Raw genomic sequence first — 26,751 nt, 5'->3', positions numbered from 1 at the left:
GGATATACTTCAGTAAATGGACAATGACCTGGCCATTACAGAAAGCAGGCATGTAATAAGTTCCTCCAAAACAAAGAAGACTATTTGGGATCCATAAAGGAAAACACATACCCGAATTTATTTAAATAGTGTCTAACAAAAGCAATACTTCATATAAATGTAGAAAATCCAAAAATTGATAAAGTTTCAAGAATGATGAAGGTAGATGCCAATTACAAAAAGCTTATTAAGTAGCAAAAGAATACACAAATTGCCCCACTTGTTTTGCTCAGTATTTAGAGCATCAACCCATGGACCAAAGAATCTCAGGTTTGATTCCTGGTCAAGGACACATGCATCAGTTGCAAGTTTGATCCCCAACCCCAGTCAGGGCACATGTGGGAGTCAACTAATTGATGCATCTCTCTCACATCGATGTCTCTCTCCTCTCTCTCCTCTCTCTCTCTCTCCCCCCCCCACTCCCTCTCCTCCCCTTCCCTCCCCTCCCCTTCTCCTTCTCTTCCACTCTCTCACTAAAGATCAATGGAAAAAATATCTTCAGGTGAGGATTAAAAAATATATACATATGTTAGATATCACTGTAAATGAGAATTCCATGACCAGCTACTTTAAAACTGCATCTGTACTGAAATTTAGGAAATCTCAATATATAAAAGCATTAAAGTAATATATATATATGTGTGTGTGTGTGTATATATATATATATATATATATATATATATATATATATATTAGAGGCCCAATGCACAAAGATTCATGCAAGAATGGATCTTTCTTCCCCTGGCTGCCGACACTGCCTTCGCTCTGGCCGGAGCCGCCTTTCCGCCTTTGCTCCAGCCTGGAACTGCCTTCCTGCCTTCCCACACTGCCCAGAGACCCGAGCGGCTGGGGCAGTGCAGAACACCTGCGTCGTCGCCATGGCAACGATGCAAGCATCCCACCCTGGCCACTCAGCACCTGTGTATGCAAATTAACCCAACATCTTTGTTGTGTTAATTTGCATACTCACTCCTGATTGGCTGGTGGGTGTCGTGAAGGTACAGTCAATTTGCATCTTTCTCTTTTATTAGTGTAAATATACATAAATTGATCACAGTGTCTCTTTAATATTTGCTGAAAAAAATTAAGAGTTAAGTGAAAAGTAAAAACAGCAAATGATTTTTCCCATAAAACCTTTTCCTCAGAACCAGATCATTCTAGGTCAAAGACAATACTCAGAACAAGGACAGCCAGCTTTTAAAATATTGAAAGATATAAATTCTTTAATAGCACTTTTTTTTTTATATTTAGTGGGGAATTGTTTACACAACTGATTATTTCATTAACTCTACCAACACTCCGGAGAAGAATATAGGATCTTCATGTCTTGGATGCCCTCTAGTCTGAATGTGGGTTGCCAAATACCTGGGGCATCTTTCTACTGCACATGAGAGGAGGGTGTAGGCAGGGTTGGCTCTCCCCTTAGCAATGAAGGCTGGAGCTAGGTATATAGAAGGAGGCCACATGAATATAATCTCCATGAGGGCAACATAGTGTGGCATCCTTAGCTCTGAGAATAGTTCCTGGTACAAAGTAGGCTTTTCTTAAATACGAGTAAATAACTGGTTGTCACTCATGCTGTTTAGGTTCCCTGACAATATTAACTTTTAGAAAAAGTTGCATTTTTTCTGGTTCATGTCCAATAGCATTGCATATTAATTTTGCCTGGTAGAGATGCAAATTATTTTAGTCCTGTAGAAAGTATAACTCCAAAGGTTACAGTTTGATTGCCCTGTAAGACATTAACCAGCATTGTATCTAAATTTGAACCTTATTTAAGCATTCTCTTTCAGCAACTATATATACTTCACTCTTCCAATTCTCTCTGAACAAGGCTAATCATCATGTTAGTTCCTTCATTGATGAGTTAAGTCAATACCTAGAACCTGTACATTTTGCATAATTTTATATGTTTTTATTTTTTTTCTGAAATTATACTTTGTCAGTTTTGGAGTTCCCACTGAGATGTTCAAGTAGACTCACCTTCCAGAACCAACTAAATAGTGGTGCTTGAGATACGTGATTCATGAGTTACTTTAATCCAATACACAGGACTTCTTGGCTCCCACAGTAAATCCCCAGTGGCAACAGAACTTTGTTTTGTTTTTCTACTCTGTTTCTCCACTAAAATTTTTTCAATTCTATGTTTGTTACTGAAAGTACTCTGTGTATATGAAACTGAGAAAAGCCATTTCCTCTCATTGTGAGTCTGTAATATTTTCCTACCATCACAGGGTATAAATAAACTAGATGTAAGTTTCCTAGAGAATCTCTTTCTGGTTGGTGTATAGAGACTTACAAGCATTATTTAAGTAGAATATTCCCATATGTGTGTTTATAAAAGAATATTGCAGATTCTTACACATTAACTCTAGTATTACTGGCCAATTCTAAGTCCTAGCACAATATGGAATATCACCAATGGAACTCTGTGTTATCTGCTGCTGTTAAGAATGGTGAGAGAGCATACACCCTGTAACACCCTAGTGCCCTCAGGAAGTGCCTTCATGAGGTTCCCCTTAGTCCCAGTGTCTAGCATGTTCAGATTTTTCACTTGGAATAGAAGTGTCTTAACCCTACTGAGGTATAATTTACATATAATAAAATGTACTCATTTTAAGAACTCACCTGAAATAAATACATTTTTATAATGTATTTTACCAACATAATAGCCCCTAAAAAATAGTCATATTAAACTTACAGTTGACTGCAGATATCCTTGCTATGTATTGAAAATCAATTTGGTTTAATGGAACAGGCCAAAGTTGATAAGAATCATACATTTATCTTTACCCTTCTTGGGATCTTATGTGGAATTTCCCTCAATCAAATAATTACTTCATGTCCCCAAAGTAATTAAATTAGTAACCACTTTATTCATCTATGTGTTTATTATCTGTGGCCCACAGACCAATCCCTCAACTGTTTCCTTTCAGACGTTACATCCCGATTATTTCACATTTACTAGCAAACTGTAAGTTTCCAATATACGATTGATGAATACTCAGAATCAACATATAAAGTCACAAACTTCCAGCAATAACATAGACTAAATATTCTGAGATACCCTTCTTAACCTTATAAAAATGAGAAAAAAGGTTTCAGAATGTGCTTTTGTAACATGTGACCAAGAACAGAAATATCCATAAATACTAAAGGGCATGTGACAATCCCTGGTGGCTTGAAGACTGTGGTTTTCTTTTGTGTGTGTTTTTTGTGTAAATTTTTTTGTTAATCCTCACTCGAGGATGTGTGTGTGTGTGTGTGTGTGTGTACAAATGAGATTGATTTCAGAGAGGAAGGGAGACGGGGAGAGAGATAGAAACATCAATGATGAGAGAGAATCATTGATCTATTGCCTCCTGCATGCCCCACACAGAGGATTGAGCCTGCAACCCAGGCATGTGTCCTGACTGGGAATCGAACCATGACCTCCCGGTTCATAGGTGGCAACGACGGACAGGCTCTTTTGTTTTGTTTTGAGGAGTCTGTTTTTAAAATTGTTTCATAGATCAATGATGCTTTATTTTTTTTTCTTTAAAAAAAACGTATTGGGGTGACACTGGCTAACAAAATTATACAGGTTTCAAGTGCATAATTCTACAACACATCATCTGTACACTGTATTGTATGTTCACCACCCCAAGTCTCAGTTCATCACCATTTATTTCCACTACACCCTCTTCCACCTCCCTCCAACCCCCACTCCCCACGGGCAATCACCATACTTGTCCAGTCCATGAGTATCTCTGTTTTGAGGAGTCTTTATTCGATCAACGAGTATGTATTGTGTGCCTATTAGGTGCCAGGCAATGTTCTGAGCAATGGGGGTTATTATGAGACAGAAGAGATCCCTATCCTCATGGAGCTTACTAGCATGTTCCAGCTCCTCTCAGATGCCATGTTTGTGAGTCTTCACATCTTGTCCCAAACTGCTTTAAAGCAGCAGTTTCTGAATTCCATATTATTTGCTTTGCCTCACTAGAATACAAGCTCCTGGAGGGCAGAAGGTTGTTTGTCTTTAAAAGTTTTATTATGGTATATTGAGATAAAGTAACATAAAAAAATGTGTACACATTTCAAAGTGTACAATTTGAATCCATTACCATAATCAAGATAATGTACATTACCATCAGCCCCAAAAGTTTCCTCCTGTCTCTTTTTAATCCCTCCTTCACGCCCCTTCCCCTGGCATCATGTTCTCCTGAACTGCTGAACTAGCTCCAAGTCTCCACTTGAGGTCAAGCAATGTGGAAGGTGGAACTAAAGATACCACCCTCCCAACCCCAATCACTGCAAACAAGGCCCATAAGGTTGAGAAAAAATTCTGCTGGTAATGACCTGCAATCTGTACATAACTAACACTTCTAAAACAGTGTTCCAGAATCTACCTCTTATATGTGTTTATTAACAATTGCCAAAAACAAACCACAGAATCCTGAACACACAGTATATGCTACTGTTAATCAGAATATAATCATTGTGATTAAGATCTGAACTCAAAGAAGGTGGCCAACCAGGTTAAAACAGACAATCCTAGAATTTGGAAAGCATCCTAATGTTACTTTTGCTTATCCTTTTGAAGAACCCTTCCCCCAAATCTTCAAGAAGTCTAGATTGGCCCCAGTGTGCATTTCTGCAAATAAAGTTGTCCCAAGTGTTCAATTCAGTTACAGCTCCCCAACCCTTTTAAACAGGGTGAAACCTGCAATAAAGTTAAAAACAAACAAACAAACAAACCAAAATCTTGATCACAGGCCTTTCCTGGCCTTGGCTTTAGCTTGAGATGGAAGGAACAAGAGGAAAAAGAAAAACCAGTATTCTTTGAGAATTCCTTACAAGCCCAGACACACCCAGGTGTGTGTGTGGCTCAAAATTCAGTCTGTGTGTGGCTCAAAATTTTCCAAGTCAAAATACCAGGCAAACAAAAAAAGAAAGCTGACATAGTTTCAGTAATATTAGATGAAACACATGTTAAGGCATTACTAAATAATGCCACATCTTAATAACAGGATCAACTCCCTAAGAAGATATAAATCTTTAAACTTGAAAACACCTAATAAATTAATTCGAAGAAATGTAAAATAAAAACTAAAAAACTAAATAAAAAATAGGCTAATTTTGCCATCAAAATGGGAGATTATTAGGTTATCCTGACCCTCCAAAAATCACTTTGTACATAAAATATCTTAATAACTCAATTAGTTAATTGGACCTAATGACTTTGTTTTTATTTATTTTTATTTTTTAAAAAGGATATGTTTTTGATTTCAGAGAGGAAGGGAAAGGGAGAGACAGAAACATCAGTGATGAGAGAGAATCATTGATCAGCTGCCTCCTAACCAGGAATTGAACAGTTACCTCCTGGTTCATAAGTCGATGCTTTACCATTGAGCCACACTGGCTGGGCTGCTCTAATAATTATAAAGTCCTATACCTAATAACTAGATAATAGCTATTCTTTCAAATCACAAATACATTTTTACAATAACTGACGATGTGCTAGATTATCAAAAAGTCTCAACCAATGTAAGAGAATATTACAGAAACCAAAATCTCTGATTATAACTATATATATTAGAAAATAATAACAATAAGTTTTTAAAAAATATTCCAATATAAATTCAAATATACATCCTATGTAATAAAGAGGGAATATGCTAATTGACCATCACTCTGTCATAAAGATGGCTGCACCCATAGCTGAGGCCAAGTTCCCTTAAGGAGCCTTAATGAGCAATCAGTAGGGACTGAGGCTACGCCCTCCCCTGCCCCCGTGGGGCTTGACAGGGGACCTCAGGCCATGCCCCCCACCTGGCAGAGCTTGGCAGGGGACCTCAGGCTGTGCCCCCCACCCAGCGGGGCTTGACGGGGGACCTCAAGGTGCACTTCCCATCCTGGTGCTGGGCTAGGGTACCTCAGGCTGCTCCCCCCGCCCCAGTGCCAGACCAGGGGACCTCAGGCCACGCCCCCCACCAGGTGGGGCTTAACAGGGGACTTCAGGCAGCGCCCCGCACCCTGGCACCAGCCGGGGGACCTCAGACCGCACCCCCCGTCTGGCAGGGCTTGACAGGGGACCTCAGGCTGCACCCCGCACCCCAGCACCAGGCCAGGTGACCTGAGGCTGCGCCCCCCCCGCCTGGCTGGGCTTGACAGGGGACCTCAGGCCATGCCCCCCATCCAGCGGGGCTTGACAGGGGATCTCAGGCCATGTCCCCCACCTGGCAGGGCTTGACAGAGGACCTCAAGGCATGCCCCTCCCCAGTCTGGGCTGGGGGACCTCAGGCCATGCCCCCCCATCCTGGTCCCAGGCCAGGGGACCTGAGGCTATGCCCCCTGCCTTGACAGGGCTTGACAAGGGTGGGACTGGCTGGGTCTGGATCTAGCCCAATGCGGGGGAGGAGGGGTAGGTCTGGGTCTCACATGATTTTGAGGTGCATGTGGGTGGGCAGGGACTTGACTCTGGGTCCCTTGGTGAGCCCCAGACTCTGACAAGAAGAAGGTTTTCATAAACATTTTACTAATTTTCTTTCATCTCTGACACTTCTATTATAGAGAAAGGGCAAATAGCAATACTAAATTATTTCCTCTAATTAATCCCCTTTACTGTGCATGAATTTCATGCACTGGGTCACTAGTTTATAAATAAACAGGTAATAAAGAAATCATGTTGGGAACTAAAAAAAAAACACAAAAGAGTACTGAACAAGAGAAATTCAACTTAAAATTTTGTGATGCAGGTAAAAAGGTACTTAGAAGGAAAATAAATTATTATTTTTAAAAAGAATGGCTAAAAAATTAATAAACTCTATAATTAGCTAAAGATTATTAACAGGAAAAGAGGAAAACAAATGCTAACAAAGAAATAAGGCAACATAAAGATGAAAACAAAATTAAGCAGACTAAAGATACAACAGAGAAGGCTAACATGGTTCAAACGTTAATTCTTCAAAAAGAGGAATAACTTCATGATTAATTAAGAAAGAAATGTAAAATAATAAACTATACTCAGAAAGACAAACCAATACTATGGAGAGAGCATAGATAATACAAATGAAAAGAATGCCTGAACAACTTTATGCCAAGAAATGTAAAAAGGTGATATTCCATTCCTAGAGAAGAGTCAGTAACCAAAACTGATGCTAAGCAAAATAGAGCCTGGACTGTGGGGCCCAGCGGTTGAGTATCAACCTATGAACCAGGAGGTCACAGTTTGATTCCCAGTAGGGGAACATGCCCAGGTAGCGGGCTCGATCCCTAATGTGGAAGCGCAGGAGGCAGCCGATCAATGATTCTCTCTCATCATTGATGTTTCTATCTTTCCCTCTCCCTTCCTCTTTGAAATCAATAAAAAATGTCTAAAAAAATAAAAGAAATAGAAAATCTGAATAGTTCAATAATTATTAAAGAACTGAATCCATATTTTAGATTTTTCCCACATAGAAAACACAGGACCACGATGGCTTTGTAGGCTAGTTTGACCAAACATGTAAGGAATAGATAATTACCATTTCATATAGACTTTCAGAGAACTAAAACAAAGAAAAAGACAAAAAGAGAAATATTCCGACTGTTCATTATTCATTTTAATAGGCTCATATAACCAACACCAGATAGAATAGTACATAAGGGGAAAATTCCAGGCCAATCTCATTCCTGACCACTGATGCAAAAACAATAAAGAAATATTAGCAATGGGCAAAAAGGATCATGATGTAATTAGGTTTAAGACAAGAATTCAAGATTGGTTCAACAGGACAAAAATCTATTAATGTGGATTATTTACCACATTAAGGGATTCAGGAGAAAAAAAATTACACACACAATTATTTCAGTGAATACAGATAATAATTTTAAAATATTCAATGCCAATGCCATTCATCATAAAAATTCTTAGCAAAATAAGAATAAAAGAGAATACACCCTTAACCTTAAAGGTTATCTACAAAAATTTACAGTACAAATCATATTCAGTGATGAAACATTAAAAGCATTTTCTTAAATATCAGGAGGAAAATGATAAGAATGTTAGCTATCAATACTTACATTAAACATATTAGAGATCTTAGCAGATATAATAAAACAAGAAAAAGAAAAATTGGTATAGGAAAAATAAACTGCCTTTATCAATGGAGTTATTATTAGCTATATCAAAAATCCAGAAATAAAAATCTATAGAAAGAGTATTAAAATTTGAGATTCTTTTAAAAAAATTCTTTAAAATTTGAGATTCTTAATAAAAATACTTCATACATACATATAGAGCACACACCCAAAGACACTAGAAGGCTCTACATGAATATTTAATAAGTTTATCTTTAGGTAGTGGGTTTATGAAAGATTTTAATATTTTTTTTAGCATTTTCATTTCCGCAGTGTTCTACACTAGATTTTATATTATAAAGAATAAGAGAATAATGTTACAAGATGTCAAATAAATATATAAAAATCAATTTTATGTCTACACACTAGTAACAAGCAGAAAATACAATTTAAAAATATATAAGGATGTCTAGGAATAAATAAAAAATTACAATACCTTGCTGAAGAAAATTATAAAAATTGAAAGAAATAAAAGAAAAATTTAGTAAGTTCTAAAATGGTATATAAAAACATACCATGTTAATGGTTAAGAAGGCTCAATATTATAAGGATGTATCTTTCCAGATTAACCTATAGGTTTGACACAATTCCAACCAAAATCACCCAAGAGCCATTTTGGTGGTATTTAACAAGCCAATTCTAAAATTTGTCTGGAAAAGAAAAAGGACATGAATAGATAAAACACTTCTAAAGAAGAAGAAATATGTAAAGAAAATCATTCTCTTAGAAGACAACATTTATTATTAGGCTTAATATTTAGGTAGTGCAGCATTTGTGCTGGGAGAGACAAGGAGAAAGCTCAGAAACAGACTGCCCCCGAGAACCTGAGATAGGACAGAGGTTGTCTTATATATCCATGGATAAAGGAGGGCCTATTTTTAAAGAATGGGATAATTAGTTATCCTTATGGAAAAAAAGAAAAGAAAATTCATTGCTCCTTGACATTATATCCTAAAATAAATTTTAGAATAACTCATTCTACTAGAATAGAGGTGGGAAAACAGGAATGGATGACTAATTCTGCTGGATGGTAATGAATGTTTTCTCAGTACAGATGACCTTTGACCTGCTCCTTGGAGGATAAAAAGGAAGACCAAAGTGGGAAACGGACTTCCAGGCTGAGAGAACACCAAGGTCAAAGTCTCAGAAACTCTCAGGTGTTCAAGGCATTTTCTGGGAATAAACAGACAACTCGCGCAGCTGAGTAGACAAGAGAGATAAAGATGACAATGGCTGAGGGGTACTTTATAACATTTTACACCTATGCTCCACTAGGTATCTGGCCTTCATCCTGGCCAGTTATGTTCACAGAAAGGAAATATTCTAAACATAGCACTGCTACCCAGGTACTCCTCAAAATAACATTCTGATTAATTATAGTTCAAATAGGCAACAAGAAATAAAAAACATCTTTTAAAAGCTTGAGAGGTTCAACTTACCTTTTCTTTTTTTTCTTGGGTGCCTTGGTTCTGGTTATTAGCGATTTTGTTGGCCTTGTTATGCACACTAGGAATGGCCTACCACCAAGAAAAAAAGGAGAGGGGAGAAGGAAAACATTTAAATGACACAATCATTACATTTATTTATGCATTTTAAAAAAACAGTTAAAAATCTTAATGAATTCTTTGACTTCATCTATAATGTAAAGACATGAGAAGCACAATTCAAGGCAAACAATACAACTTGGAAAATCTGATAAGCAATATAAATCTTAAATTGATGTGTGTGTGTGTGTGTGTGTGTGTGTGTGTGTGTGTGTGTGTGATCAAGGGGTAATAAATCCACAAGCTTGTGTGTATGGATGAAGAAGACTAAAAAGAAAGTCATGATACTGACTGCTGTCCAAATATCTCATTTTGCAAAATACAGTATAAGAGGTGACCTCAGTTAATTCCTAGAACATAGGATGTATCTTTTATTGGATAGATTTACCTTATTCATCATTGTACCCCAGTTCAAGTATGTTATCTAGCACACTTGTGCACACTCAATAAATATTTCACTATTACTATTAGCATAAAGATGAATTTCAAATCTTTATTTACATCACTGAGTAAAAGCCCAATAAGAATTTAGTGTGATTTATCACCGTAACTCTGAGACTCAGAAAGAGCCTAATACATATTTGCACTCAATAAATATTTATACATGAATGAAAAAGTGTAATGTCATTGAAATAACTTTAATTCTTTATGGTACCAAGAGCACAGATTACTTTTTATAAAACTATTGAAACACCTTAGGAAAATATAAAAAATTTATTAGTGTTTTTTTTATTAAGGCTCCTCAAATAGCAAACACAAATAATCTTGGCATAAAAATCTGATGACAGACATAAAAATTAAAAGAAAAAAACAGATCTCCTTTCTCACAAATTTAAAGAAACTACCTGTCTAGGGATAATTATTTAAAAAATAAAAAAATAAAAAGTTTCTCTCTAAATGCAATTTACGGTTAAATTTTTTTCACTTTTTGTGTGTGTTTGTGTGTTTTTCTGTTAATCCTCACCTGAGGATATTTCTACAGAAATAAATTAATTTTGGAATATATAAGAAAGTCTCAGAAATGTTTCACTTAAGTAAAAAATGGGAGAGATGATACATCACCATAAATTCAGTGCTTCCTAAGTGAATAGATGCTGTGCTAGTACTTAGTACTTATTTCTCTATTTAATACACACAACAACCTAAATCAGAGTTCAAGAAATGCTAGATCTATAAGCATGTTTCTTGTCTTAAAGAATCTTAAAACAAAACAGAACACTTTGCCTCCCTGACAAGTCAGGATATCTGCCCACACTGGACCTACATTCTCCCATGGAAAAACTAGCTTAAGCTGAATGGCAGAGCTTTGGGATGAGACAGAATGTCAGTTGCCATTCATAAGGTTTACACTGTTGGTTTTTCAAATAGCAGAAAAATATATTTCTGTACACATATCATGCAAAATGTGGAAGACAAGAGACTTACTGAGACTACATTTTAAAAAAATATATTTTTATTGATTTCAGAGAGGAAGAGATAGAAACATCAATGATGAGAGAATCATTGATTGGCTGCCTCCTGCATGCCCCCTACTGGGGATCGAGCCTGCAACCCAGGCATGTGCCCTTGACTGGAATTGAACCCGGGACCTTTCAAGCCACAGGCCAACACTCTATCCACTGAGCCAACCCAGCTAGGACAAGAAGACTACATTTTTAAGAAAGGTAAAAGAGAGCCTATTTCTTATGAAAGTAAAAAATATATTTGTATATGATTAATATGCAAAATATATATGTCAAAAAATTTAGGCACCATTATGAAACAATGGTATTAGGAAGTACAAATAGACTATAGGGGGGAAAACAACAACACAAAATAAATTTAATGAACTGAAGGGATGACACCAATTTCAAAAGGTTTTCTTTTTCTTCAGATTTTTTTTCAATTGATTTTTAGAGAGAGAGGGAGGGAGCGGGAGAGAGAGAAACATCAATGTGAGAGCAAACATCCATTGGCTGCCTCCTGCACACCCCCTTATGGGGACTGAGCCCACAATTTGGGCATGTGCTCTGACTGGGAATCAAACCAGCAATCTCATGCATGGGACAACACCCAATCAACTGAGCCACACCGGACAGAGCCAACAGGGTTTGTTTTTTAACATTAAGAAAATACATGATGCCCCTGTTAAATGTAGTTATGTTATTAAGTGGGGAAATAATTACCTTGGCATAAAAACTATCTATATAGGAATGCAGTATAAATCATGGGTTATGCTCTCAAGCATTTGCTAAGTAAATCTGAATAGATACATGCATTTCTTTCTAGTATGCTGAAAACACGTTTGAGAAATTCAGGAGAAAAAGGTTAAATTAAAAAGGTAATATATTGTTGATACATGTAAAACATCTGTTAAAAGCACAAGTGTAAAAAAAAAAATACAACTCAAAGAAAATGAAAGTACAAAGTTGAACACCACAGAGTGTTGATAAGATTTCCATGTGACCACAGCACAGTTAGACATTGGGCCTGCCATTAGAAAATGACTTCTTGGCATGCAATGGCGGGGGCGGGGGGGGGGGGGGGAAATAATGGGGGAATAAGGACACATGTGTAATACCTTAATCAATAAAGAAATTTAAAAAAAAAGAAAATGACTTCTTTAGGGGACTTTGAGGGAAAGGCTCATAGTAATGTAAACTGGTAAAAAGTGGTAACGCATTTGGCTGTATTTCCTATTTCTGTGATGATCAATACTATTTGCAACAATGTGTGAGCCCAAGAGAACACCATTTGGTAAAAATGTGAACCTTGATTCCTTTCATTGGCTCATTCAACAGGAATCACTTTGTGCTAAAAAAAAAATAGAACAAGTCTTGGGCACAGTAACTAACACCATCACTTGACCATGCTCCCTTGGCTAGGCCCACAGAGGGTGCAATGCTAGAGGAACCAAACGCACACAGCATGGCCGAGGGGCTGAAAGGGGGGGCGGGGATGAGTGACTTGAGCATGGCATGACGCTAAAGAGATTTTCTTTTTCTTTTTTTGAAGAGTTGAAAGAAATTGCACTGTTTGTGTCATCCAGGAGAAAATATTCATCCGAGCTCACCAGCAAAGGCTGGACAGAAGCCTGGACTTTTAGGTGGACGTTATAACCTATGCGAATGCTTTCAACACTTTTTTGGCAGGGCATTCACAAGTGCCTCATAAATGTATAATGTGATGGGCTCATTCTAGTTCAAAACAGTTTCTTTGGAAGTATCATTTGGTGAGGAATAATCATGCCAATTTTCCTACTGAACTCAGTTTCCAGAAAGAAAAGTGATGGCGTAAACTACTTTCTCGAGATTATAAAAGTTTAGAAGTAGATTCCCTAAAAAAACAAACAAACAAAAAAAAACACCTTGAATTTCAAATGGTATGAAAATCAGAAGGCTTTATTCAGTTCATCTCTCTCAACTAGTCCTGATGGTGCATAAACAGCGCTAAGACAAAAGGGACTGAACTGCAGCTCAGTGCCCCGGAGCAGAGCCGCCCGTGTCGGGTGAGGCTGCAGCAGGCAGGTTACAAGTATGTCGAAATAGCGTATTGATGTCCCGGCCTTTGAAAGGGCATCTGTGGTCCAGTTTGACATACAATTATTACTTTCTGTATGCCTTGGCATATAAAGGGTTGAAAAGCACTGCAATACTACAGTGGAATGTAAATTTTAAAATGTATATGACATTTTCCCTCCTGTCCAGACACTATATGTTGAACAGCTGCCTTCCATTATAAAGTTAAAAAGAAATAAACATTGTGTCCAGTTACAGGGCTTAAAGGTGACATTGCTGCTGCACACTGCAATATGAAATACTCATCCTGCCACAGACATCTGCATATCAGAGTTCTAATTCTGTACCAAAAGAGTGAGTTATTATAGAAAAAAATGTTATGATTAAATATAGCCATTTTTGAATTCAGAATCCCCAACAGAATTTACAATACATGTTTGTATTTTTTTAAAATACATTTTTATTGATTTCAGAGAGCAAGGGAGAGGGAGAGAGAGATAGAAACATCAATGATGAGAGAAAATCATTGATCTGCTGTCTCCTGCATGTCCCACACTGGGGATGGAGTCCACAACTCCCGCATGTGCCCTGACCAGGAATCGAACTCTGACCTCCTGGTTCATAGGTCGATGCTCAACCCCTGAGCCATGCCCGCCGGGCAGCCTATTTGTATACATGCTTTAATAAATGTACAGAACATTTGATGGTATCTCTAGAATGTTCTTATACCTGACCCTCTTTATGTTCAAAGTATTTTATAAACCAAGTAACTTGCCTCCAAGTTAAGCAAAGCTGGTAAATAGGGAATCAAGAAATCAAAAACAGGCCTGTTTATTTCCACAGACTGTGACTTACACCAGTACACACTGGAATGACTCAAATTTAATTAGGAGGTCAAAACTGGACAAAACAATGGAGAAACTGAAATTAATGACTAAATTTTTATGAAGCCAAAGCTTTTTCTAGGCTATTGTAGAGTAAAAACGGAAATATGTGGAAAAGTACTTAGAGGCTAAAAGCTTGGTTTACAGATACAGAGAATAATTATAAACTCTTTGAAAACAAACGAAAGCTTACTCTTGGAGTGGATGACAAGCTCTGAACAATGAACACCACAGGGTTTCCTGCATTCTTAATGGCCTCCACTGCTTCGCTGTGTGAGGCATTCTGCAAATCCACTCCAGACACCTACAACACAGAAGTCATTTATTTCTATTAGAGAGGCGGTAGATACTGTGGATAGGTTAATTCAAAGTTCATGTGTATTATATAGTTATGAGAGCTGCCAGAGTCTAATGAATTAAACCAAAGTCAGGAAAAAAATAAGATTAGCCCATAAAAAGCTTTGCTGTTCTGGAACACATTTACGGAAGTAACGTATTACCTTCAAGAAAAGTAAACAAGACAAAAATCGTAATAACAATAGCCCTGGTTAAATGTACTTACTCAAAACAGTAGCTTAGTCAGTAACAGAACCTTAAGCTTCTGAGCTTATAATGTCACCCCTGTCACTAACACAGTACATATTTCTGGGTGGGGAAAGGAAAAGGTGGGGATCTCTCTGGAATCTTCTCTCACACTGAGAAGAATGATTATTTTAGGCAACTTGTCCATTATCACAATTAAGTAGTTGAACATTTCTTAAATTCTGTTGAAAAAAAGAAGTATGAAAACATCTGTAGGTTCCTTCTAAAGGCATATTTTGTGCTCAATAAATTTGGGTAAATGTAAATGGCTCCTTATTATACAAATCTCAGAGAACCTAATTTGAGAACATGCCTGTAATCTCCAAGACATCCTTTATTTAACAAACATATTTAATAGAACCAATTTTTCAAACTGATCATGTAACAAAGCCTTGGTAATTGTTGGGGTGGCTTATGGTCTGTGGATAGTGACAATTTGTGAATATGGCTTTGCCATAAGGGGACCAAAGAAATAGGAATGTGGGTGGAGAGGGAAGTGGGATCAAGACAGGTTTTTGTTTTTAAGATGGGAGCTATTACAGCAATAATGATGCAGTAGAGAGGCAAACTGAATGAGAGAGAGAGAAGTGACCACGTAGAGGCCAATCCTTGGACAGCGAAGAGGGGATGACTTCTGCACAAGTTAGAGAGATTGGCTTTAGATAGAAGCACAAATAGTTCATTTGTTGTTACAGACACTGTTAGGAAAAAAGATGGGTATGTAGAGGGAGCAAGGGGAAGTTCCCTTTTGACTGTTTCTATTTTGTCAATGAAATAAGAAACAAGGAAAACCAAGATGGCGGCATAGGTAAACACCTAAACTGCTGCCTCGCACAACAATTTCAAAACTACAACTAGAAGACAGAACGGACACCATCCAGAACCGCAGGAAAGCTGACTGAGTGAAAATTCTACAACTAGAAGGAAGGAGAAAAGCTCACAGAGAATTGGAGGTACGGCAAAGGGTCTTTGTGCGCGCAGAGAGGAAGGGCGGCGGAGTGCCTGGCTGGCTTTCTCTGGCGGAAGGGGGAAGGGAGCCCCCGACCGCATTGAACCCCAGTTCTGACTGCACTGAACACCTATTCCGGGCGAGCCCCTGGGGACCCACGCTCTTGTGGGGGGAGTCTGGACTCTCGGGCGGAGACTCGGGAGCCGGGGAAGGCGGAAGACTGAAAGTCCGCTCGCGCCAGTGCGCACAAAGGCTGCGGGAGGCTGCCACAGGCTTTCCCTAGCGGAAGGGAGTGAGAGGCTCCTGACGGCACAAAACCCCAGTTCTGACTGAAGAGAGCCCCAGTTCTGACTGCAGCGAACCCCAGTTCCAGGCGAGCCCCCGGGGACCCACGCTCTTGTGGGGGGAGTCTGGACTCTCGGGCGGAGACTCGGGAGCCGGGGAAGGCGGAAGACTGAAAGTCCGCTCGCGCCAGTGCGCACAAAGGCTGCGAGAGGCTGCCACAGGCTTTCCCTAGCGGAAGGGAGTGAGAGGCTCCTGACGGCACCGAACACCAGTTCTGACTGAAGTGAGCCCCAGTTCTGACTGCAGTGAACCCCAGTTCCAGGCGAGCCCCCGGAGACCCACGCTCTTGTGGGGGGAGTCTGGACTCTCGGGCAGAGAATCGGGAGCCAGGAAGGCAGAGGACTGAAGGCACACACGTGCTAGCAAGGGCAAGGCTGATGGGAAGCCAAGACTGAGACTCCACCCCATCCAAGCAGAGCACAGAGGCTATTGCAATTTGGCAAGTCTAATCCTATAAGGCTGTCTCCAGCACCGGACTTCTCCCAGCATAGACACAGCTGATCCTTACAGCCAACTGGCCTGGAGGTCAATTCTTCCCAGTGATACCAACAACAATAAAGACTTAATTACAACAAGGCTGTACACACAGTCCACAAAGGGGTGCACCAAGAGTGTCCACCCCAGGTTAACTGGGGAGGCAGACCCACTGGGCCAAATTGGAAACCTAGCACACAAATCTACCAACTCAGGGAAGCAGTGAAAATGTGGCGTCTAAGAATCAGATCACAAACGAAAGAAATGGAGGAAAACAAACGACTGGATATAGAATTCAAAACCACGGTTATAAGGCTTTTTAAGAATATCCTAGAAAAGGCCGATAAATATAACGAGACCCTCGAAGAGATGAAAAAGGACCAACTAGAAATTAAACATACACTGACTGAAATAAAAAATATTATACAGAGACCCAAAAACAGACAAGAGGAACACAAAAATCAAGTCAAAGAATTGAAATACAAAGAAGCAAAAAACACTCAACCGAAAAAGCAAAAAGCAAAAAAAAAAATCCAAAAAGTTGAAGATAATGTAAGAAGACTCTGGGACAACTTCAAGCGTACCAACATCAGAATTATGGGGGTGCCAGAAGAAGAGAGAGAGCAAAATACTGAAAACCTATTTGAAGAAATAATGACCGAAAACTTCCCCCACCTGGTGAAAGAAATAGACTTACAAGTCCAGGAAGCCCACAGAACCCCAAACAAAAGGAATCCAAAGAGGACTACACCAAGACACATCATAATTAAAATGCCAAGAGCAAAAGACAAAGAGAGACTATTAAAAGCAGCAAGAGAAAAACAGTTAGTTACCTACAGGGGAGCACCCATACGATTGTCAGCTGACTTTTCAACGGAAACTATGCAGGCCAGACGGGAGTGGCAAGAAATTTTCAATGTGATGAATAGCAAGAACCTACAACCAAGATTACTCTACCCAGCAAAGCTATCATTCAGAATTGAAGGGCAGATAAAGAGTTTCACAGACAAGAAAAAGCTAAAGGAGTTCATCACCACCAAACCAGTATTATATGAAATGCTGAAAGGTATTCTTAAAGAAGAGGAAGAAGAAAAAAGGAAAGATAAAAATTATGAACAACAAATACATATCTATCAACAAGTGAACCTAAAAATCAAGTGAATTAAAAACCTGAGGAACAGAATAATCTGGTGAATACAATAGAATCAGGGGCATAGAAAGGGAGTGGACTGATAATTCTCAGGGGGAAAGGGGTATGGGGGGGTTCATAAAGAGACTGGACAAAAATCATACACCTATGGATGAGGACAGTGGGGGGTAGGTAAGGGCAGAAGGTGGGGTGGGAAATGGCTGGAGGGGAACTATGGGGGAAAAAAGGAGAAATAATTGTAATAATCTGAATAAAGATTTATTTAAAATAAAAAAAAAATAGATAAAAAAAAAAAAATAAGAAACAAGGACCTTAGAGCAAGATTAAGGCTGAGGAGGAGGTACAGCAGGTTTGAAACAGTTATCCAGGGAAGCAGGAGAATAAAATAACTGGGGAAATATTACAGGATTGCAGGGCAGAACTAAAGACCCACTTGAGGGAGTGGTCATGAATTTCCAGCAGACAGTATGGCAGTTATTTTCTCTGGTGAGGCTAGAAACATGAAATAAGCAGGGTTGCACAAGTTCAGGGAAAGAAAAGAGGATCAAAGGAGTTGAAAGAGTATGCAAGGGAGTGATTAGGATGATCTATCGCTGAATCTGAGCAGAGTAAGGAGAAAAGGGAGCACCCTAGAAGCTGAGGGACAGAGAAGCTAGGACCCTCAGGTAGGAGACAGAAGCCTAGTGTGTTAGAGGGATTTAAAGGCAGGTGAGTCCAAAGAATGGTGAAAGATGGGTGAGAAGAAGAGAGGTGAGGTCAGGGAGGCAGCTGGAGCCACATCATGCAGGTCTAAAGGCTTTTTATTCTACTAGACATCCAATCGAAGATTTTAATGCTCTGTAAAAGCTCTCTTCTCATTTGAGTTGAGTGAGGAAGAATAGGAATAATATTAAATGAATAAAGTACGTAGAGAAGAAATTTAAAGTGAAGCTTAAAAGCTGTCACAACAGTTTGATGAAGCTTCTTATAAATAACCTAATCCCCAAAGCATTCAACAGTGAGAGAAGTAGAGGCATATGAGAACTATTTCATCTTCCAGTAATGACCAGAGAGTTATTCCCTTTTCCACAGAGTTAAATGGGAATCACTGTTGTTGAGAAGTTAGGGGGGCAAATGGAAATCTGTCCTATTACAACCAAAAAATATCTACCCAACAGTGTGTCCATTAATACAGATGAATAGCCATTTCTAAAAATTACATTAAATTCAAACTTCCTAGTATAAAAAATTATTTATATGGACCTAAATCCTTCATACAATTGTTTCAATACAGAAAGAAGTGATTATTATGCTTTACTTAAAAAACAAAACAAGCAAGTAATACTTTTCAGGGAAAAAAGTAAACAAACGACTCTGCTTGACAAGCTATATATTAAAGTGTAACATTTCAAGTCTACAGTGAGTTTGAAGAAATATAAATTATCAAATCTGAGACAAAACAGTGGGTTCTTACTAGTATGTGTAAAAGTGATGATGGACAAGTGAGAGAATACTTCATTTTCAACTGACAGCAGGGAAAGATGAGGGGGGGGGGAAAACAAACCAAAATTTTATAAAATGAAATAATGAAAATTCTAATTAGCAAACAGAAAAAAGACATGCACAAACATGTCATGGAAGAGGATATACAGATGGCAATTAGCACATGAAAAGTTCTTAATATTAACCATTAGCTATTAGGGGAACACAAATGAAAATAATGAGATATCACTAAATACCTATCAGAATGGCTAAAGTGAAAAATAGTGACAACACCAAACGTTGGTGAGGATGCAGAGAAATTGGATCACTCAAACATTGTTGGTGGAAATGTAAAATGGTACAGCCACTCTGGAAAACAGCTTGACAGTTCAAGTCTAAAACTGAACATAGCAGACAACCCAGCAATTGCATTCTTGGGCATTTATCCTAGAGAAACAAAAACTCATTTTCACTCTGGAACTTGTATACAAATGTTTATAGGAGCTTTATTCAGAATAGCCAAGAACTGGAAACTACCCAAATGTCTTTCAATGGATGAATGGTTAAACAGTAGTATATCCTGGAATACTACTCAGCCATAAAAAGGAATGAACAGTTAATAGTAAACTGAGTAAACTTCAACCAAATTACACTGAGTGAACAAAAGCCAATTTCAAAAAGAGATATAATGCATGATTTTACTTATGTGACAACTGTGACATAACAAAATTATAGACAGGGAGAAACAGATTAGTGGTTGCCAGCAGTTAGGGATGGGGAGAAGAGTGGTTATAGAGGGGTAGTAAGTAACACAAGGGAGTCCTGTAGTAATGATACGGTTGAGTTCCTTTTTTCCCTCATATATTTATTGACATTAGAGAGGAAGGGAGAGGGAGAAAAAGATAGAAACATCAATGATGAGAGAGAATTATTGATCGGCTGCCTCCTGCATGCCCCCTGCTGGGGATTGAGTCTGCAACCCAGGCATGTGCCCTTGACTGGAATTGAATCCAGGACCCTTCAGTCCGCAGGCTGACATTCTATCCACTGAGTCAAACCAGCTAGGGCCAGTTCAGTTTCTTGATTGTAGTGGTGGTTATGCAAGGCTACACTTGTGATTAAACTGTGTAGAGCTATCAACACAAACCCGAATAAGGTCAATGAACTGTGACTATATCAGTATTCGGTTTTGCTGTCTCTATATATAAAAGCCTAAGTGACTGAATGACCGAACGACAGGTCGACCAGTCACTATGACACACACTGACCACCAGGGGGCAGACACTCAATGCAGGAGCTGCCCCCTGGTGGTCAGTGTGCTCCCACAGCATGAGTGCCGCTCAGCTGACCGACCTGGCAGCCCACCAGCCTGGCGGCAGCCACTCCTTCCCTCAGTAGTCCTACAGGTCCAATCTCTAGAGAACGAGCCAGGCACCAATGGACCAGTGCCGCTGGCATGATCCCGACAGCGCCCCGACCTCTGGAAGTCGGCCTCAGGCACCAAGGCCGCTTCCCCTCCCTACATGCTCCACAAGGGAGAAATGATATAAAAGCGGCCACCAGGTGGCTCCCAATAACCAGCACAAATGTCAGTGGGACGGATCTGATCCGGGCCGCAAGAGTGTCCCACCACCCACCCGGAGAGCTGATTGCATCCCAGCCACCCCAGCCACCCCAACCACCCTCGGGACGGGCGTCAGATGCAGGACTCATGGCTGGCGAGTGCCACCACTGTGGCGTGAGCCTCTCCCAATTGGGACTGACTGTGTGCGAGCCTGCAGCAGACGCAGCGGGGCCAGGGTGAGTGGGAGTGGCAGGCAGGAGCAGAAGGTGGCATTGGACCGCCAGTTTCGGCCTGATCCCCACAGGCTACCCTGAGGGACCCTACCCATGCACGAATTTGTGCACCAGGCCTCTAGTTGTACTATAATTGTGTATGACACTAATATTGGGGGAGGCTGGGGAAAGGGAACACGAACTTCCTTGTACATTTATTTGCAATTTTCTATGAATCTATAATTATTACAAAATAGAAAGTTAAGGAAAACAAGATAAAACAGAATATAAAATATATATTTAGAAATTAAGTTCAAATATGTCAGTAATCAAAATTAAAAATAAATTAATGTCCCTATTTACTTAGATGAAGGTTATCAATTTAGATTTACAAAAGCAAAATCCAGATATATGTTGCTTACAACAATAAAAGTAAAAAAATAACAAATAAGGATGCAAATATAGAAAAGGAAAAACCTGTACCATGTAATTACTAAATAAAAGAAACCACACCTGCCCCAGACACCAGAGTATCCTTTTAAAATGTGTATGCAGTCATAATTCTCTAATGGATTCCCATTGCATTCAGAGTATTCACACCTTAGTTTTCTCTTCCTGGAGCCTTCTTCCCCCATCAATCCACATGGCTCACTCACTTCCTATACTTGCCCTAATATCTTCTACAACAAATCTATTAATTCCAACTACTGCCTTCACTCCTGTCATTCCTTATCTTCCTTCCTAATATTTTTCTCCAAAGCTACTTATTACAATCTAACATTCTACATATTATTTTGTGTATTGTCTCTCTCCTCAACTAACATGCAAATGCATCAGAGAATGGATTTTTTGGTCATTTTCTTCACTGCCATATTACCAGTGCATTTAAAAAAATTTTTTAAATTGCACAAAACAAATGTAACATAGAATTTGTATATAGAGAGCGTTGCGTTAACATTTTTCTTTATCCTCACCTGAGGATATGTTTATTGATTTGAGAGAGAGAGAGAGAGAGAGAGAGAGAGAGAGAGAGAGACATCAATGTGAGAGAGAAACATCAGTTGCTTCCCACAACCTTTTTGGTGTATGGGGCAATGCTCCAATCAACTGAGCCACCTGGGCAGGGCTATTCAGAGCATTTTCATAGGATTCCTTGATTTAATCCTCACAATGATATTAAGGGTTTTGAATTCCCATTTCCATTTTATTTGGAAACTGAGAATAAGAACAAATAGAAATAAACAGAACAATCTAGACTTCAACCCATGGCCTCCAGGGCTCTTTTCACTCTATCAGAGCTGAAACACCATAGCTGTTATTTAGCATCATAAAGCATAAATCAATAACAAGTAGATACCCAGGTTTAAGATAATCAATATGGTGTCATCCAATAAAATCACTGCAAAGAAATGTATCAGATTCACACCTCAGGATATTCTCAGTGCTTTGACTCCACTCTACAAAGCCTAACACATGTGAACAATGGATTCATCCCTCCATCAACTTCAAGGGCAACTCTGGGTGGACAGGCATGGCTAGCCCACCTACACACACATTTATAAAATTTAGAACTTGTTAAAGACTGTGGGAGAAGCATGATGTCCACCACGGGCCTCATTCTGTTAAATTTTGAAATTGTTTGTTTAGTCAATTGAGGCTTTTTGTTTTATTGTTTTACTAGAGGTCCAATGCACAAAATTTGTGCAAGGGGCTCGGCCCTCGCAGCCCCGGTGTCATCCAGAAGGTCATTCGGCTGTCCGGTCTAATTAGCATATTATGCTTTTATTATTAAAGATATGCTACCACTCTAACTTTAGAATCTCATACGATTGTGCAAACAACATACAAACTAAGGCATCTAAATAAAATACACCAATTGTACACACATATACCTCATCACATGAAGATAGGCATTCTGGCTAAATGATTATTTTACTATTTCACGGTACATTCAAACAAAAACAGAATTTTAAGATCATTTACCTCAAGTATTTTATCTCCAGTTTTAAGAGCGTTTGTTTTTCCTGCTGGACTATCTTCTAAAACTTGTTTGATAAATATACCTTTCAGCTCCTCTCCATTCTTCAGGCGTTTTATAACGGTTTGTCCACCAACAATGCTAATACCAAGAGACACATCGGGTTCTCTAAAAATCTCAACACTGTAAAAAGAATAAAATAAAATGCACTCATGAAACAAGTTAATTTAATTTGTTAGACTGTTAGTGTAAAGTGTTCAATTTGTACCATATCCTTGTGGCTCACATTTTATATAAATATATTTTCTAAATATATTTTTACAAGTGTTACAGAAATTGTACCTCATTCCTAAATTATAAGATATTATTGATAATTCATGGCATAGCCCTGGCCGGGTAGCACAATTGGTTAGAGCGTCATCCCAATATGCCAAGGTTGCGGGTTCGATCCCTTGTCATGGCACATGCAAGAATCAACCAATGAATGCATAAATAAGTGGAACAACAAATTGATGTTTCTCTCTCTCTCTCTCTCCTTCACTCTCTTTCTCTCCCCCTTCCTCCCTCTCTCTAAAAATCAATAAATTTTAAAAAATTAAAAAAATTCATGGTATATGTGAAAGTTTAAATTCTGAAGAAGATAGGTATCTAAAACAATAAATACAACTCAATATTGAGAGATTTAGCTAGGCCTCAATGTTCCCATCTCCTACCACATTAGTCCTTTTCATCTACATCCATAATATTTGCAAAGATTGGATTAAGAAAAGAACAAATGGGTGAAAAAATCAAGAGTCTCTGCAAAAAGCAGAAAATTTCAGAACAAAATAAATTTGCCATTGAGAGGCTTGTTGCCCCAAGCTGCTTCTCCCAGTCAGCAGGTGGAACCTGGGGTTCTCTAAGTGGAGGACAGATTTTATCTGCTCCTAAGGCAGGACGGTTTTCTTTCCTTCCTACCTTCACATCATTTCAAAAACATATGGGATAACACTTGGCCCTCAAGCCCTGGCCAGGTGGCTCAGTTGGTTGGAGCATTGTCCCATACACCAAAAGGCTGTGGGTTCAATTCCTGGTCAGAGCACATACCCAGGTTGTGGGTTTGATCCCCAGTTGGGGAGCTTCTAGCAGGCAACCACTGATGTTTCTCTCTCACATCGATGTTCCTCCCTCCCCACCCCCTTCCTCTCTCTCTAAATTCAACAAATATATTCTCGAGTGAGGATTAAAACAAAAACAAACAAAAAACTTGATTCTCAAAATATTATGAATTTTGCCCCAATTGCATTAATTGGCCAATAATTCATGCAAATAAAAAAGTAGCTCAGAAAACAGTTCCTAAGAGTTTTTAAGACAAAACCCATAAGTGCAATAAAAAACAGTTTTTGTGGGCACAGTGAAATGAATAATGCATGAAGAATAGATAGAGCAGCTAAAGGAAGAATTTGATAACCTTAATAAAGTAGAGCCCTCGTGCCTACATAAATTTACAAGAGTATCTAAGAGAAGATGGGCCCAACACATTCTGTTCGTTCACATAGGCACAAGGGGTTGGCGGGGGAGATAAATTGGTTTATGGTACAGCTTCACTACTGTTGTTGTTCATACATAAAGAAGCTTTACTGTAATCAAGGCAGCCCTATCTGCCCTCAGTGAGGCAGTGATAAACTATGCTTAGTCCATCAGTTACTGTCATAGATGGACATTTGAAAATTGCTTTATCTGAAAGAGTATGATATTTTCCTAACATTGGTTGTAGTCATTTTGCCTGGCTAAATCTCTAGATAAGACAAAATAAAGCTAAACTTTGGGCCAGTCCACATATGAGTAGCAATTTCTCAATCATTAGAGAATGACTGAATGACAGTAATATTAAAGAAAAAAGCAGCTGATTGTGTTGTTCTACTGAGATAGCCAATTATGTCATCAACATACATTCTTGGTGGACCCCAGTGACTGAAGTTTGGAGTTTCTTCTCCTTCACCTTCTTCTCTTTCAGGTAACTCACTAAGGAGGAAAAAAATACACACACAATTTATAAAACATAAAATTGCACAATCTATATGTAGTTAAACAGTTCTTAATTTTTAAGCTTTTAAAATATTTACATCAATAGTTAAATGTCCATACAAAGTAAAAATATATTGTTTTAATGTTGAACTCAACAAATATTCACCCAGCACCAGCAAATCATAGACTATAAGCTCTGTTATTGGTGACAATCTATATGCTATTTTCAAAAATTGTGTGTTTGATTTATGCAATATTTGTTCCTCTATCAATATAAAAACTAGAGGCCTGGTGCATGAATTTGTGCACAGGTGGGGTTCAGCCAGCCCACCCAGATTGGGGCCGATTGGGGCCGGGCCTGCTGGGGGGAGGGGATGCAGGAGGTCAGCCTGCCAGCCCCACTCCCAATTGGGGTGGGGGGGCCAATCGGGGTGGGGCAGACCAGGAAGGGAGGGGCTGCAAGCAGTTGGCCGGCCCAGGCCCTGATTGGGGGGGGAGGGCAATTGGGGGTGGAGTCAGCCGGGGGGAGGGGCCCCGGGTGGTTGGTGGGTCGGCCCACCCCCTGGTCGAACTCCTGGTCGAACTTCCGGTCGAGGGACAATTTGCATATTAGCCTTTTATTATATAGGATATATTCCTTAAAACTTGATATTGACCAGCTCAGAGAATACAACATAAATGGCTTAACAGTCAGTAAACATGATCCCTCTTTCTAAATTTTTCTGTCACTCTAAATAATTCCCATCATTGGTATCCCATGAATATCTTGTGTAGTTATACATCACTTTTCAGTTTACAGAGAGATTTACTTATGTTATCTAATTCAATCCTCCCACCTACCATACCACAACCATACTTTCACCCATCAAGTATGTTAGCATGGAACTGCTTAATAACAAAATGTTGAACTAGAGAGTAATTATGTAAGTAGTGCTATCTAATAGGGTAGAGACATTACCATAATAATTATCTGGAAGAAGAGACAGGAGTCCTAAGCTCCACTCTAGCCTGTGCCATGAAATAGGTATGTGACTTTGGACCACCCAATGAAATAATGTCTGATACTCTAAACTGTATTACTCTACATAAAAATGTAGGCACTACCTCTTTCATTTACTTTTCACAAAAACCCTGTGAAGTAGGCACAGCAGGCCACATAACTATATTTTTCAAATGAGGAACTGAGGCTCAGACATTCTACACAACTTCCTCTCAGTACCCAAATCTTTCTTTCCACACTAAGTTTCAATGCTCCATTATTCTCTGAACTCTCAACTACTTCCTGAAAAAAGTAACAAAACTCAACTTCCTTGCCATTCTACAAAATTTCTAGGATATAATAATTTAAGGGTAACTGTAAAGGAGAAAGCTGAAAGGATCTAGACATTCCAAAACTCAGGTAAGAAATTGGGATCGTTAGGGATCATTAACATCTCACCCACTACCAGATGGCCTTCTTGCCTTCGCCAATCTGTTTTTTATGATTAGAAGCATTATAGCATTCAGGGGCAAACAGCCTGGCAGATATCTGCTGGTTACTTATCTAATGTCCTCTCTCCCACTTTCCCTTACCAACAGAACTCTGTTATTCCAGGTGGCACTTTGCCCAGCTCTAAAAAAATACATTTGTGAATTTTCTTTCAGTTAATGATAACTGTGAGGATATGGAAGCAAAAGTCCCTGGATGAGACTTCCAGGAAAACTTATTAAAATGGAGGAGAATCAGTTGGCAGGAGCCTTTTGCTCTGCACCCTTCCCTTCTCCTTGCCTAGAAGGCAGAGATGATATTGGTGGTGAAGAATCAATCTTAAAATCATGAAGAAACCACGAGAAGCCATCCAGTAAGGACAGCAGAGAAGAGGGGAAGAACAGGTTTCAGACCCTGACAGACCACTTTCTTCAAAACTTTTTACTTGGAAAAAAAAATGAAGGCCCTACTTAGTTAAACCAATGCTAAAGGGG

General features: G+C 39.1%; 1 protein-coding gene across 1 annotated transcript in view; it reads right to left on the bottom strand.

The window, feature by feature from the left end:
- The window catches only part of PATJ (PATJ crumbs cell polarity complex component), a 342,671-nt gene that overhangs the window by 180,359 nt on the left and 135,561 nt on the right, over positions 1–26,751 (bottom strand). Inside the window, exons 23-26 of the mRNA XM_080656343.1 lie at positions 24,715–24,786; positions 22,788–22,965; positions 14,261–14,371; positions 9,582–9,659 (exon numbers count right to left, since the gene is read on the bottom strand). Coding sequence (XP_080512469.1) covers positions 9,582–9,659; positions 14,261–14,371; positions 22,788–22,965; positions 24,715–24,786 — 439 coding nt within the window. The remainder of the gene's footprint in view (positions 1–9,581; positions 9,660–14,260; positions 14,372–22,787; positions 22,966–24,714; positions 24,787–26,751) is intronic.

The sequence above is a fragment of the Plecotus auritus genome (assembly GCF_963455305.1).
Source record: "Plecotus auritus genome assembly, chromosome: 2".
Lineage (NCBI taxonomy): Eukaryota > Metazoa > Chordata > Mammalia > Chiroptera > Vespertilionidae > Plecotus > Plecotus auritus.
The sequence above is the reverse complement of the archived record's forward strand: the minus strand, read 5'-3'. Positions and strand labels throughout refer to the sequence as shown.